The sequence below is a fragment of the Gymnoscopelus microlampas genome (assembly GCF_963454915.1).
Source record: "Gymnoscopelus microlampas genome assembly, chromosome: 24".
NCBI classification, from domain to species: domain Eukaryota; kingdom Metazoa; phylum Chordata; class Actinopteri; order Myctophiformes; family Myctophidae; genus Gymnoscopelus; species Gymnoscopelus microlampas.
This window is the reverse complement of record NC_139961.1, coordinates 14,586,629-14,599,985: the sequence shown is the minus strand read 5'-3', so window position 1 is coordinate 14,599,985 and position 13,357 is coordinate 14,586,629. Positions and strand designations below refer to the sequence as shown.

Here is a 13,357-nt window from a genome sequence, read left to right as displayed (position 1 = left end):
GCATTCTTTGCCCGAGAAGTATTTTGGTTCCAGCCGTGCGTGACCATACGTGCCTATAGATGTATGTCCAATGACAGCCACCAGTGATACAGTTTAGCAATACAGTCTTTGTAACAAAAGGAGCTAATTAAAAGAAAATGCATACAGTATATACATTTTAGAAAGGAGGGGAAAAAAAGAGAGAGAAATGGCTTCAAGTATCAAACTACATCTCTAAAACGGATCCAGTTATTTTTATTTTATTCATAAATCATCTTGTAAGATTAGGTGGCAACTTTTGTTAACTGAATAATTTTTTAGAATAAAAAAAAAACACTTCTATAATCATCACGTTTATGTCACCTTAGATATTAGAAATAACGATAGTCATGTATCGATATTTTTTTTGTGTTTTTTTATTTTTATTTTGTCAAGGGCAATCATTCCCCCTAAAGGCCGATGCATACTAGGCGTTTAGTGCCAGACTACAATATGACGTCATTCTGAGGTTCGGCAACCCATCCCGAACCGATAAAATGTTGCCTCTAAAAGTGTACTATGCACCTTAAAGGGCAAGACCACTTTGGTAGAGGTTTGGGTTGTGTAGTTTGCCATGAAGTAACTCCAAAGGTGGACAAGAAAAAAATTGTGCTCCGTTGATTAGAAATTGATAATTCAAAACATGCTCCTCATTGACTTACATTGTACAAACTAACAGTACTGGGTTCTGTGATGTTCTATATTGTCTGAATCAGCTTCGCTTGCGTTCATTTATGTGCTAAAAGACAACACGACAACATATTTTGAATCATCAATTTCTAATCAATGGAGCATTTTTTTCCTATTTCTTGTTAACCATTGGAGTTACATCATGGCAACGTAACTGCTCAACCCAAACCTCTACCAAAGTGGTCTTGCCCTTTAAGAAGAGGTGAGCCGTTGAACTTGTTGCCACTGTGTTCGGCAGGGTTACATAGGCCTATACAGCACTGCCTTAATGCTGGGTTGATTTAAAACGGGTCACGCCATAATATGAGCACTACGGCCGGTTTAAATGAGAACTAGACGGCAACATTAAATCATACAAGCTTATGACGTCTTTGGGATGCTGCTGGGGGCTCTCATGGAAGCTCATAAGTGGATTTCCCCGAGCAGGCACCACAACACGGAAGGCTGCCAATAATTTACCTATACTGTACCTACACACCGGTTGTTGTCAACCGAATAACCCTTCCCTTGAACTATATAGTCAGTATTATTCATAATCTGGCAATGTGTGTGATCTCGTTTAGGAGGTATTTTCTATGGCATTTGTATTATTTCTATTCTATAGCGGGTGTGAATGCAACGGTAGCGCAGTGTGGAACGAAATTGTCTGCCTGTCGATTGGATTACTGGGGGAAAATCTACGGTAACATGAAGTGCTATTTAAAATGGATTAAATCCATGTGTATTAATAGTTATGTGGTTGTTATAAGCTGAGATATTGTATGCTGAGTGGTGTCAAGGCCGATTTATACTTTGTCGCGCGGTGGCATCGCGTGCGTAAATATATACGATCTATGACCTCACAACGCATGTCATCCGCGAGGTGTTGTGACCTTATATCGTCAATGTTCGCACGTGAGACACTGTCGCGCGACGGAGCACAAATTACGCTTTAGTAATCATGTGCGCTTCTCGTGAAGATTGAACTGTCAGATTGAACTTACCTCAGCACCTGTTTATGACCATAGACTGTAAAAAAAAAAGATATATATATATATATACGTTTCTGACACAACTACGGCACGCGTACGGCCACGCCACCAGGCGACCTCGAGTATTCACGTCATGTCAAAGGAATGTTGTGTGTTTCTTGATGACATTTTGTTTCAGCTGGCTGACATTGTGTGTCTTTTACATGTGGACAAAGGTATTGTACCTTAAAATAATAGCAAAGGGCAATAAAGACATTTGTTGGATAATAAAAAATGTTCTGTGGCTGACATCTCGTCCTGTTCAGTCCAGCTCGTAGATCTGCTATTTTTGGAATAGCCAACGCTAAAATCTAAAAGGACACAGATGCTTCCCCGGTTTTAATGGGTTAAATAGTCGATCTGCAAGCTCACAACGTGTCATATTGTGATGCATTGTGAGCTCATAGATCTGCTATTTTGCAGGAACTTCTCATCCTCATCTATTAAAGGCAGACTAGGTTCCTTTTCAGATCTGTGTGCACACACACTCCCCCCTTCCCTCTCTGAGCACACTGGCCAATACAAACTAATAGGCGAGTGCACTCCCGGTGCGCATTTCCAAACGCACCCTGGTATGGCCCAATCAATCAACTCAGTGCACAACCCCTTTGAAGTTCAGAGGGATCAATTAAGAGCTCAGCCCAAGCCCCCCTCTCCCCCCCATGGACTTTTCAGTCCCTGCAAAGGGGATGAATGTCAATATAAACAGTGGAATGTCAACTTGAACAGTGGAACAAAACCAAACTACAGCCAGAGGGATGTGTCTTTCTGCAGGAAAACACACCAGCATAATTGTAGTGCGGCTGATAGAGGGAAAAAAATGCTAAATAAATAAATGATTATATTATTATTTTTTTAATTAAGGCTCAAAGTTACCTAGTCTGCCTATAATGACATGGCCAATGTAGGGACGCCAGGGCTAAAGTGGTCAACAATCTGGAAAATATTTCGGAAATGCAAAAATAACCGCTCGTTTGCATGTTTCGCTATGTTTCTAGGAAACCGTTTGGGCCCAAGTTTATTTCCTGCCAGGTCCTGATAGTCCCCAAACCTGCAACAGGAAATAGAAATGGTGGACCCATTTAGAATGTTTATGTTGGCAAATGTGAAAAGGTCTGTTGTTTTGCGGTTGTTGCCATAATTTGTCCTTCTTGCAGTCAGGGCTGCCAGAGTAGTTCTCATGCAGCCAGACGAATGCTTCAAAAGCATTTGTCTGGCAACTATGTATGACGGTAGCATTTGAAAATTGTGCGAGACAATTACACTCCGCACTATATGAGCTTGTAGATCAGTTTTCCGAAAGAAACGTATGGTGCTATAATATCAGTGGTTCTCAAACTTTTTCATGTCAAGGACCCCCAAAATTATACGTATTTGGCCGCGGACCCCCCCCATCTCAAAATATTGTTCCAGGGACCCCCCAGAGGCAAAGATTTGAGTTACAAATGTTCGCTTCAAAAATATACGTATTCAAAGGTTTGCACAAGTGTTCAAGATTTCTCAAACAAATAGATCTACAATTCAAAAAAATAGCAGATATAGAAATATCTGCTATTTTTGAATAGCCAAAGAAGTCTTAAAATGACACACAGATGCGTTTCCGGATTGAATGGCTTATAAAGGACCTGTGGATCCCACACCCAGAGAGCCTCCATAGTAGTGGACTGTTTAGTCAGGGACGTGCACAGATAGACTCTAGGTGGTAGCTAGAGCACCTGCCCTTTGCCCTCTTGACCAGAAGTGCCCTTTTTTCAGTTTTCAGCAGGGGTCTTCAACAGGGGATCCGGGACCCCTAGGGGGTCCTCAGAGTTACTACAGGGGGTCCGCCAAATCTTTTATGTGATACGATTTTTCTTTTTGCCATAACCACTCGAAACCTAGCATCCTTTTTCTGAGGAGAACTTTAGCCAAAAATAGCAGATCTACAAGCCCACAACGCCTCGCAGCGCGAGGCGTTGTGGGCTTGTAGATCTGCTATTTTTGGCAAAGAGGTATAGGTGTAGAGGGAAAAAAGAGAAGACTAAGTAAACCAAAAAAAGTATAATTTACTTGAGCACCTGCCCCTCAAAATGTCTGTGCACGCCACTGTGTTTAGTGTTAGATCTCTCTCTCATTCCACCCCACACCATCCCTCTGCCTCTTCCTCCCTTTCCCTTCCTCCACGCAGCGTGTGTTAAAAGCTGAACGGACTTAAGGAGATTTGAGCCTCCCCACACACATGCACACACACACACACACACACACACACACACACACACACACACACACACACACACACACACACACACACACACACACACACACACACTCACACAGTTAGCTCAGCCCGGGCCGGTCGTAGGTGGGGGGGGATGGGGGTGGGGAGTGGGTGGGACAGGCAACCGCTCCTCAGTTGTGGAAGAAGTACTCAGATATTTTACTTACTTTTTTTAAGTAAAAGTAGCAACCATGTAGAAACAAGTAACAAGTAACTAACAATGTAGTTACAAGTAAAAGGCCTGTGTTCAAAATGTTACTTGAGTAAAAGTACAAAGGTATTGGCATCAAAATATGCTTAAAGTATCAAAAGTAAAAGTACTAAAATGTTTGAAAATATAAAATAGGGCTGAAGTGATTAATGTGTGTTTTATAATATAATAATGTATATCTGCAAAGTAACTAGTAACTAAAGCGTTCAAATAATTGTAGTGGAGTAAAAGTGCAATATTCGCCTCTGAGATGTAGCGGAGTAGAACTATTGAAAATTGGAAATACCCCAGTAGAGTGAAAGTACCTCAAAACTGTACTTAAAGTACAGTACTTGAGTAAATGTACTTAGTTACTTTACACCACTGCAGGGCGAGAGGCAGGCAGGCGGCTCTTGCCCCGGGATTAAGTGGGATAGAGAGAGATTACACACATCTCCCTCTCTCTCTCTCTCTCTCTCTCTCTCTCTCTCTCTCTCTCTCTCTCTCTCTCTCTTTCTCTCACTCCGTCTCTCTCTCTCTCTCGGCGAAAACTGCGCGGGCGGGGGGGAATCATTTCCCAATATATTGATATTGCATCAGTATTGATGCTACGCCGGCGGGATTTGCATCATCAAGGCTCCGGACGTTGCAGCGGGTTTTGGCAAACAGGTAAGGAGACCTCGTCACAGGACATGTTGTTATTGCACGTCAATGGAAAGCGGCTCACAGAAGCCGGCTTTGCCTCCATACCTTGAATGAACGATCGTCCTGCATGTTGTTTGACAACTGAGAATTGATGATTATTTTTGCTCTTGAGCAGTGGCGTGCACAGACATTTTGAGGGGCAGGTGCTCAAGTAAATTATACTTTTTTTTGTTTACTTAGTCTTCTCTTTTTTCCCTCTACACCTATACCTCTTTGCCAAAAATAGCAGATCTACAAGCCCACAACGCCTCACGCTGCGAGGCGTTGTGGGCTTTATGGCTAAAGTTCTCCTCAGAAAAGGGATGCTAGGTTTCGAGTGGTTATGGTAAAAAGAAAAATCGTATCACATAAAGATTTGGCGGACCCCCTGTAGTAACTCTGAGGACCCCCTAGGGGTCCCGAATCCCCTGTTGAAGACCCTGCTGAAAACTGAAAAAAGGGCACTTCTGGTCAAGAGGGCAAAGGGCAGTTGCTCTAGCACCAAATAGAGTCTATCTGTGCACGTCCCTTCTCTTGAGGACCTTTTTGTTTTGACGTTATATATTGATCAATGTATTGCCGTTGTTACCACTGTGTTCGGCAAGGGTTACATACTGTCTTAATGCTGGGTTGATTCAAAACAGGTCACGCCATAATATGAGCACTATGGCTGGTTTTAAAGCAGGTCATTAACCTTTGACCTAACAGTTGTGGCCGGCCGCGCGTGTGCCTTTCATGGCGTTTGTGTCTCTACTAAGCTCACAAATCTTTCTCTGTATAATGATCCGTAAATATCGATCCATTGCTTTGAATGGGGGCAATAGTCATGTTTTTTTTTTGAGAAATAAGCACTGGACCTTATTCAGGCCAACGTTTGTTTCGCAAAGCTTTTCTAGGAGCACCAAAGCCTGCTCCTAAAAGCACATGAACAAACAAATGCAAGTGTAACATACCGGTACCTGCAATCCAAGACCATGTGTATGTATTTGACCTGTTTGACCTATCCTTAACCCATTAAGGCCTGAGGTTCCGATTCTACGAAATATCTTTTAAATCCTAACAGTTTCCTGAAAAAACTTATGTTGCTATATATGTCAGTGGATCTGAAACGTTTTCATGTCAAGGACCCGCAAAATGTGTATGTATTTGGCCGCGGACCCCCATCTCAAAATATGTTGTTCCAGGGACCCCCAGAAGCAAAGATTTGAGTTACAAATGTTCGCTTTAGAAAATATTTATTCAAAGGTTTGCGCAAGTTTTCACGATTTTTCAAAAATAGCAGATCTACAAGCTCGTAGCGCGGCACTCGGTGCCGCGCTACGAGCTTGTATTATCTGCTATTTTTGAATAGCCAAAGTGTGTTTGTGTGTGTGTGTGTGTGTGTGGTTGTAGGTCAGTGGTCCAGGGACCATGCGACAGGCGGTGGAGGCCCAGGTGCTAACCTCCCATTGTGCACTTGGAGAGCACGGTGAGTTTTGGGAAGTGTAGTTCACACACCACACCAAATGTACTGTTATCTGTGGAACACATGGTTCATAATGTAATCGGCCATCGGGAGGTTTACCTATCTACCATACAATCCATATATGTGTGTGTGTGTGTGTGTCTGTGTGTGTGTGTTTCAGGCCTGCGTCAGATCCTGTCGGATGTGATCGAGGAGGTGAGACATTCCATCAACAAAGACATCGATGGGGCCGAGGTGCTGAACAGCCTCCTCAACGCTCCCTGGCTCCACTCGCTGCTGAAGGTCTGACTCTCTTCACCTTCACCTTTTTGTCATTGTTTGGTCAAACTGCGTCACTGCTAGAGCTCAGCTGCTTCCTTTCGATATCATCTGTGTGTGTGTGTGTGTGTGTGTGTGTGTGTGTGTGTGTGGACGGGCGGGCGGTCGTGCGTGTGTGTATATTCTGTAACACAGAATACTGTGTTTTTCGTTTTGAAAAACCTTATGCTCACATTTTGATTGATTGACATTTTTGAGAAAAATGCATGTGCATGAACGTATATTTGTACATATCGGTCAAAAGGATCAAAACAATAAAGTTTGAGAGCCTTAACTCACTGAGTGCCAGGATTGCCAGAATTATTTCAGAATTGATTCTGAAAAGTGCCAGAGTTTTTTTCACAGAAAACAAAAAGTGCTTAGGAAGCGAGATACAGCCTTTTTCAGTTCTAAGTTAAACAAGGAGTGGATGGAGCTGCGCATCTTCAGATGATGATATCTTGGGTTCTGAACATGTTTTTCATGTTTTGTTTTGTTTTTGTTTTACTATTTTTTCAAAAACACGTCAAACACGTTAATGGCACCCAGCGCCATAGCGGTAAAAACACGTGAAACACGTTAATGGCACTCAGGGAGTTAAAAGGTAATCTACAGTACTCCCCGTTGAGTTTCTGGGCCCAAATGTAATAGTCCATTCATAGACTTGTAGAAAGTCAGTTAGTATGGCTAGTCAGCGCCTTCTGATTTACAGTATATCGTTATTTCTTCTCTAAAGCCCCAATTTTCTTCTGATTTTAGTAAAATATCTCTGTTGTAATTAGGCCTGTCACAATGATTACATAATCGTCGAATCGCAATTATTTTTGCGTAATGGTCATCATCGTTTCCATGTTGAAATATGTCCACACATTTTCAAATATATAAAAAAGCTGAAATAGCTGATCTACAAGCTTACAACGCATCACGAAGTAAGCTTGTAGATCAGCTATTTCAGCATTTTTTTCACATGTATAACATTTATCAAATATATCAATAATATCTTTGTATATTTCAGTTATTTGTCAAACCTGCCCTGTGCAATTTTGTATTACGAAGCCTAAAGGGCTTTAGTCGCAATTATTTGAGTGACAATGAATGGTCAACTTAAATATGTAATCGTGACAGCCCTGTTGTGATCTCGCTGTTCTTCCTCCAGGTCTACGAGTGTCTACAAAGGTTCAAGCAAGAGCAGCCCACGTCGTATCTCAACTACGCCTCTGGACTTTCCCTCCAGGTCAGACATTTCTAGATTTGAGCTTAAAAAAAGGCATTATTTTACACTTTGGGCTATTCAAAAATAGCAGATCTACAAGCTCGTAGCGCGGCACCGAGTGCCGCGCTACGAGCTTGTAGATCTGCTATCTTTGAAAAATCGTGAAAACGTGTGCAAATCTTTGAATATATATTGTTTTAAAGCGAACATTTTTAACTCAAATCTTTGCTTCCGGGGGGTCCCTGGAACAAAATATTTTGAGATGGGGGTCGGTGGCCAAATACATATCATTTTGGGGGTCCTTGACATGGAAAAAGTTTGCGAACCACTGATGTAGAAACATACGTTTTTTTCAGAATACTGTTGGGATTTAGAAGACATTTGTAAAATCGGCTTCAGGTCTTAATGGGTCAAAACAGCTGCTGAACTAGAGAAGTGTTAGAGAAGTGTTTCTCCGTGCGTGTTCCATTTGTCCTTTTGTGATGATGAGACATCTTCTCCATGCTTTGTGTCTACTCCGTAGCTGGTGCTGGACATCAGGTCACTGCCAGGATCCTCTGAGGAAGCCCGGGAGCTCTGCCGTCTGCTCAGACAACCACACTTCCAAGTAAGCGATGACACGTGTTGTTGATCCATGTGAATTCTTCAGTGGTGGAAAAAAAAGTACACAACGTTTTTTTTACTTTAAATTATCAATACTGCTATGTATAAATACTCTGTAAAAAGTCCAGTAATCAAAATGTACTTGAGTAAAAGTAAAAGTACCAAAAGTAAAAGTACTCGTTATGCATAATGTCCTGTTTCGCAAGTTTTCAAATGTATACAAATCTTTTGAAAATAGCCGATCTACAAGCGATGCGACGCATTGTGAGCTTGCAGATCGGCTATTTTCAAATGGACAAAATGTATATAGGGCTGAAGTGGGTAATGTATGTTTTTGTCATAATAATCCAACTCTACAAAGTAACTAGTAACTAAAGCTGTCAAATGATTCTAGTGGAGTAAAAGTATAATATTTGCCTCTGAGATGCAGTGGAGCAGAAGTAAAAGTACTGAAAATTGGTACTGTAAATACTCAAGTAAAGTAAAAAAATACCTCAAAGTTGCACTTAAGTACAGTACTTGAGCATCTGTCCCATGAGTAACTCAACCGCCGTTAGGCGCCGTCCTGGGTGCTGAGGTTTCTCCTTTGGGCTATTCAAAAATAGCAGATATACAAGCTCATAGCGCGGCACCGAGTGCCGCGCTACGAGCTTGTAGATCTGCTATTTTTGAAAAACCGTGAAAATGTGTGCAAATCTTTGAATATATATATTTTTAAAGTGAACATTTTTAACTCAAATCGTTGCCTCTGGGGGGGTCCCTGGAACAACATATTTTGATGGGGGTCCGCAGCCAAATACATATAATTTTGGGGGGTCCTTGACATGAAAAAGATTGAGCACCACTGATATAGAAACATACGTTTTTTCAGAATACTGTTGAGATTTAGGAGACATGTAGAATCGGCTTCGGGTCTCAATGGGGTTAAAGTATGGTAGTGTAATCTGTTCACTAACACCTCTCTAAACAACCTGGTGTCTGTGTTGTTTACCCCAGGCCCTCCTGTCAGCCCACGATACGGTGGCCCAGAAGGACTATGGCCCCGTGTTGCCCCCCATGCCAGAGGAGCTGCCGGAGCACGAGGAGGCCACCAGAGTAGTGTGTCTGGTCAAGAACAAACAGCCACTGGTCAGTGCGAGGATCTCTTCTCTTCTCTTCTCTTCTCTTCTCTTCTCTTCTCTTCTCTTCTCTTCTCTTCTCTTCTCTTCTCTTCTTCTTGCCTATTCAAAAATAGCAGATATACAAGCTCATAGCGCGGCACCGAGTGCCGCGCTATGAGCTTGTATATCTGCTATTTTTGAAAAATCGCGAAAATGTGTGACAAAATCTTGGATTATATATTTTTTTAAAGCGAACTTTTGTAAAATATTTAGTTCAGGAACCCCCAGAAACAAAGATTTGAGTTACAAATGCCCCCAAAAAAAAAAAAAAATTGTAACTTTTCATGATTTTTCAAAAATAGCCTAAAGAAATCTTAAAATGACACAGATGCTTCCCCGGTCTTAAAGGGTTAATAATGTGTTCTTTTGTTGTGTTCTTAAAGGACATGATTTCAATCATCGAAGAAAATGCAATAATCTGAACTGAAGGATTTAAGGGCACGGTTTCTTTTGTGCCATTTATTTATTTCATGGAACACTGAAACTTTAAGAAAATATTAATATTATCAGTTATTATGGCTTAGCACTGTGGTTCTCAACCTGTGGGTTGGGTCCCCACATGATTTTTTGTTTTTTGGGGGGGGGTCCCCAGATGACAGTTTAATGACAATTTGAGGACATTTAAGACCTTTTTAATACCAAAAAAAAAAGACCAATACTGCATCAAAAGTATTCAACTAACTATACTCTAAAACTGGTCAAACATTGACAAAATTGTCAATATTATAAGAAAGAGGCAAACATTTAGAAAATAGACCATCTACAAGACCAGCTTGTAGATCTGCTATTTTCACAATATCTATCTTGGGGGGGTCCTCAGTTAAAATATGATTCTTTTGTGGGGTCGCGGCCTGAAAAGGTTGAGAACCACTGACTTGGGCACAATATGGGCAACAAAGCTTCAACTGCAGTTTCTATGTTTGATCCCGTAGAACATTGGTTCTCAAAGTGGGGTCCGGGGACCCCCAGGGGTCCCCAGCAAAAGTAGTTAACCACTTTATCCATTTATAAGTTGGCTATTCAGTTGATTTTTTTTTGAAAAATCTTGAAATTCTTTTGAACATTTTGCATTTGCAACACAAATCTTCTCTTCTGGGGGGTCCCTGGCACAAAATAGTTTCAGATGGGGGTCCGTGGACAAATATATATCAATTTGGGGGTCCGTGACATGAAAAAGTTTGAGAACCACTGCAGTAGAAGTGTATCCCTTTCCACATTATCCCTGTGTGTCTTGAGTTGAATAACGTTGTGTCACAGCTGCGCGGAAAAAACCAAGGCACCGGGCTACCGCCGCCGCCGTCGCCGCCGGACTCGTCCCTCCTCCCGCACGACGCTCCCACGATGTCCCCCCTGGGCGGCATCCGCGGTCAGTGGGCCACCCTGAAGCGGCTCACCCACCAGAGGCTTAGCCGAGGCGGGGGGGCAGTGGCGGCGGCGGCCGACAAGGGTGTGGTGGTGGTGGTGGTGGGCGACACGAAGGGCCAGGAAGCCAAGGAACCGGCGTCGGAACTTGTCGCCTCCTCCGGGCCGCTTCCGGTGCCCCCCTACCCGCCGCCGTCGTCCCGCTACAAGCCGAGGAGTTGCTGTAGAGTTTGCTTTCGGAATCCCGTGAGCCCGTGCCGATCTTGTTGCTACGCCAACTCACTCTGGGAGAAGAACCGCGCCTTCTCCTCGCCCTCGGGCGGCAGCGGCGCCGTCCTGATCGGTAAGGAGGGGCCGGTTTTGTCTTTTTCATCAGACGTCATCATCATCATCATCATCCTCTTCATCATCACCATTCACCTCCTGTCGGGTTTATGGATCACGATTGGATCAATCTCATCAGTAATCGAGGGCGGATTATATTGCCTGGGGCGGCAGTGGCTATGGGGTAGAGTGGCCGGTGAGCAGGTTGGTGCCTTGCATGGTTTCCTCCGCCATCGGTGTATGAATGTGTGTGTGTGAATGGGTTAATGGCACAATCAACGTAAAGCGCTTCGGATAGAAGCGCTATATAAATGCACCATTTACCATTTACCATTTATTGCCGATTATATCAATTACAGCACTTTTACAATTCATCAAATGATCAAGATGCGTGTTTCTTCATTTTTATACATCAACGAATCGACGTGAAACAATTCTAACACATTTAAATAATCAACAATTAACCATGATCATCTGATTAACCATTCAAGCCCTATTTTATACTGTTGTTTAGCGATGTTGCACAAAAATCTACAAGCTCACAACAAGTCGCAATGTGATGCGTTGCGAACTTGCAGATCGGCTATTTCCAGTATTTCTTATTAAATTGTTTAATTCCCGTAGAGTGATCGAATCCGATTAGTAATCCATTGCTTTATGGATATATGTTTCTGCATCCCGTCTATAAAAAAAAACCCTCTTTCTCTCTCCCTCTGGAGACGATGTAATGGACCTGTTCCTCTGGAATATGTATTTTTCTATATTTTTCTTGTTTCTAGTAATGTGATTCACTGCTGGTGTATGTAACGTTCTACCTTGTCACATGATATAGCTCCACTGACTTAACCCATTAAGATTTGAGCTAAAAAGCATTATTTTACACTTTGGGCTATTCAAAAATAGCAGATATACAAGCTCATAGCGCGGCACGAGTGCCGCGCTATGAGCTTGTAGATCTGCTATTTTTGAAAAATCGTGAAAATGTGTGCAAATCTTTGAATATATATATTTTTAAAGCGAACATTTTTAACTCTATTCTTTGCTTCTGGGGGGTCCCTGGAACAAAATATTTTGATGGGGGTCTGCGGCCAGATACATATAATTTTGGGGGTCCTTGACATGAAAAAGATTGAGCACCACTGATATAGAAACAAACGTTTTTCAGAATACTGTTGAGATTTAGGAGACATGTAGAATCGGCTTCAGGTCTCAATGGGTTAAAAGGAAGCTGATGACTAATTGTTACCACCTGATGATGGCCAAATGATGGCCGAAACGTTGTGTCGTGGATCCATGTGCTTGTTTTAATGAATAAATAAGTGCAAATGGCTGTGTGCGGTCCCCCTTATTCTCTAGATGTAATGGACCTGGACACGGGGGACCAGGGCACCCTCTCCAACCGCACCCCGCCCTCCTCCCAGCGGCCCAAATGGACCACCGCGTCGCCCCCGCCGCGGCGCCCCCACCCCGCCTTCTACTCCCACGTGGACCCCGACCGCCGCCTCCGGACGGGCGGCGTCCCGTGCAGCTTCCGGACGCGCAGCCACAGCCTCTGCGTCCGCACGGCCCCGCCCAGTCCCATGGCGCCTCCTCGCCACTACCAGCGCTTAGGCCACCGGAGGCGGGGGGGGGGCTTAGGGGTCACGATGGACCTCCCACGAGGAGGAGGAGGAGGAGGACCCCCCCCCGTGGAGCTGGCCAAGCAGGAGAGCCTGGACGAGCTGAGGTCCGCGGTGCGGCTGGCGGCCGGCTCCATGGAGAGCGGCGCCAGGGACGTGGAGCGGCTGGGCGAGAAGATGGCCGCCGCCACGGAGCGCGTGTCGGAGAGCGTGCGGGAGAACGCCCGGGCCCTGGAGCTCCTGGCGCGGGTGGTGGGCCGGCTGCAGACCCTCCTGGAGGTCGCCGCCGCCGCCGCGAGGACGGAGGAGGCCGAGTCTCGGGTCCCGACGCCGACGAGAACCAATAGAAAAGCCTGCGACGACGAGGAGGAGGAGCCGCAGCAGGACCCTCCACAGCCGACGGGACGGTCCAGGAGCCACGGTTCCACGGTGCGCGAGCGCCATCTGTCCGTTACCCACCAAACC

The 13,357-nt window shown here is 44.0% G+C and overlaps 1 protein-coding gene across 1 annotated transcript in view; it reads left to right on the top strand.

The window, feature by feature from the left end:
• Nucleotides 1-6,233: 6,233 nt before the first annotated feature.
• Nucleotides 6,234-13,357, top strand: part of mpp4b (MAGUK p55 scaffold protein 4b) — a 28,601-nt gene continuing 21,477 nt past the window's right edge. Inside the window, exons 1-5 of the mRNA XM_084050717.1 lie at nt 6,234-6,317; nt 6,475-6,596; nt 7,768-7,845; nt 8,348-8,431; nt 9,424-9,555. Of these exons, the coding sequence (XP_083906843.1) occupies nt 6,260-6,317; nt 6,475-6,596; nt 7,768-7,845; nt 8,348-8,431; nt 9,424-9,555 (474 nt within the window). The 5' untranslated portion in view covers nt 6,234-6,259. The remainder of the gene's footprint in view (nt 6,318-6,474; nt 6,597-7,767; nt 7,846-8,347; nt 8,432-9,423; nt 9,556-13,357) is intronic.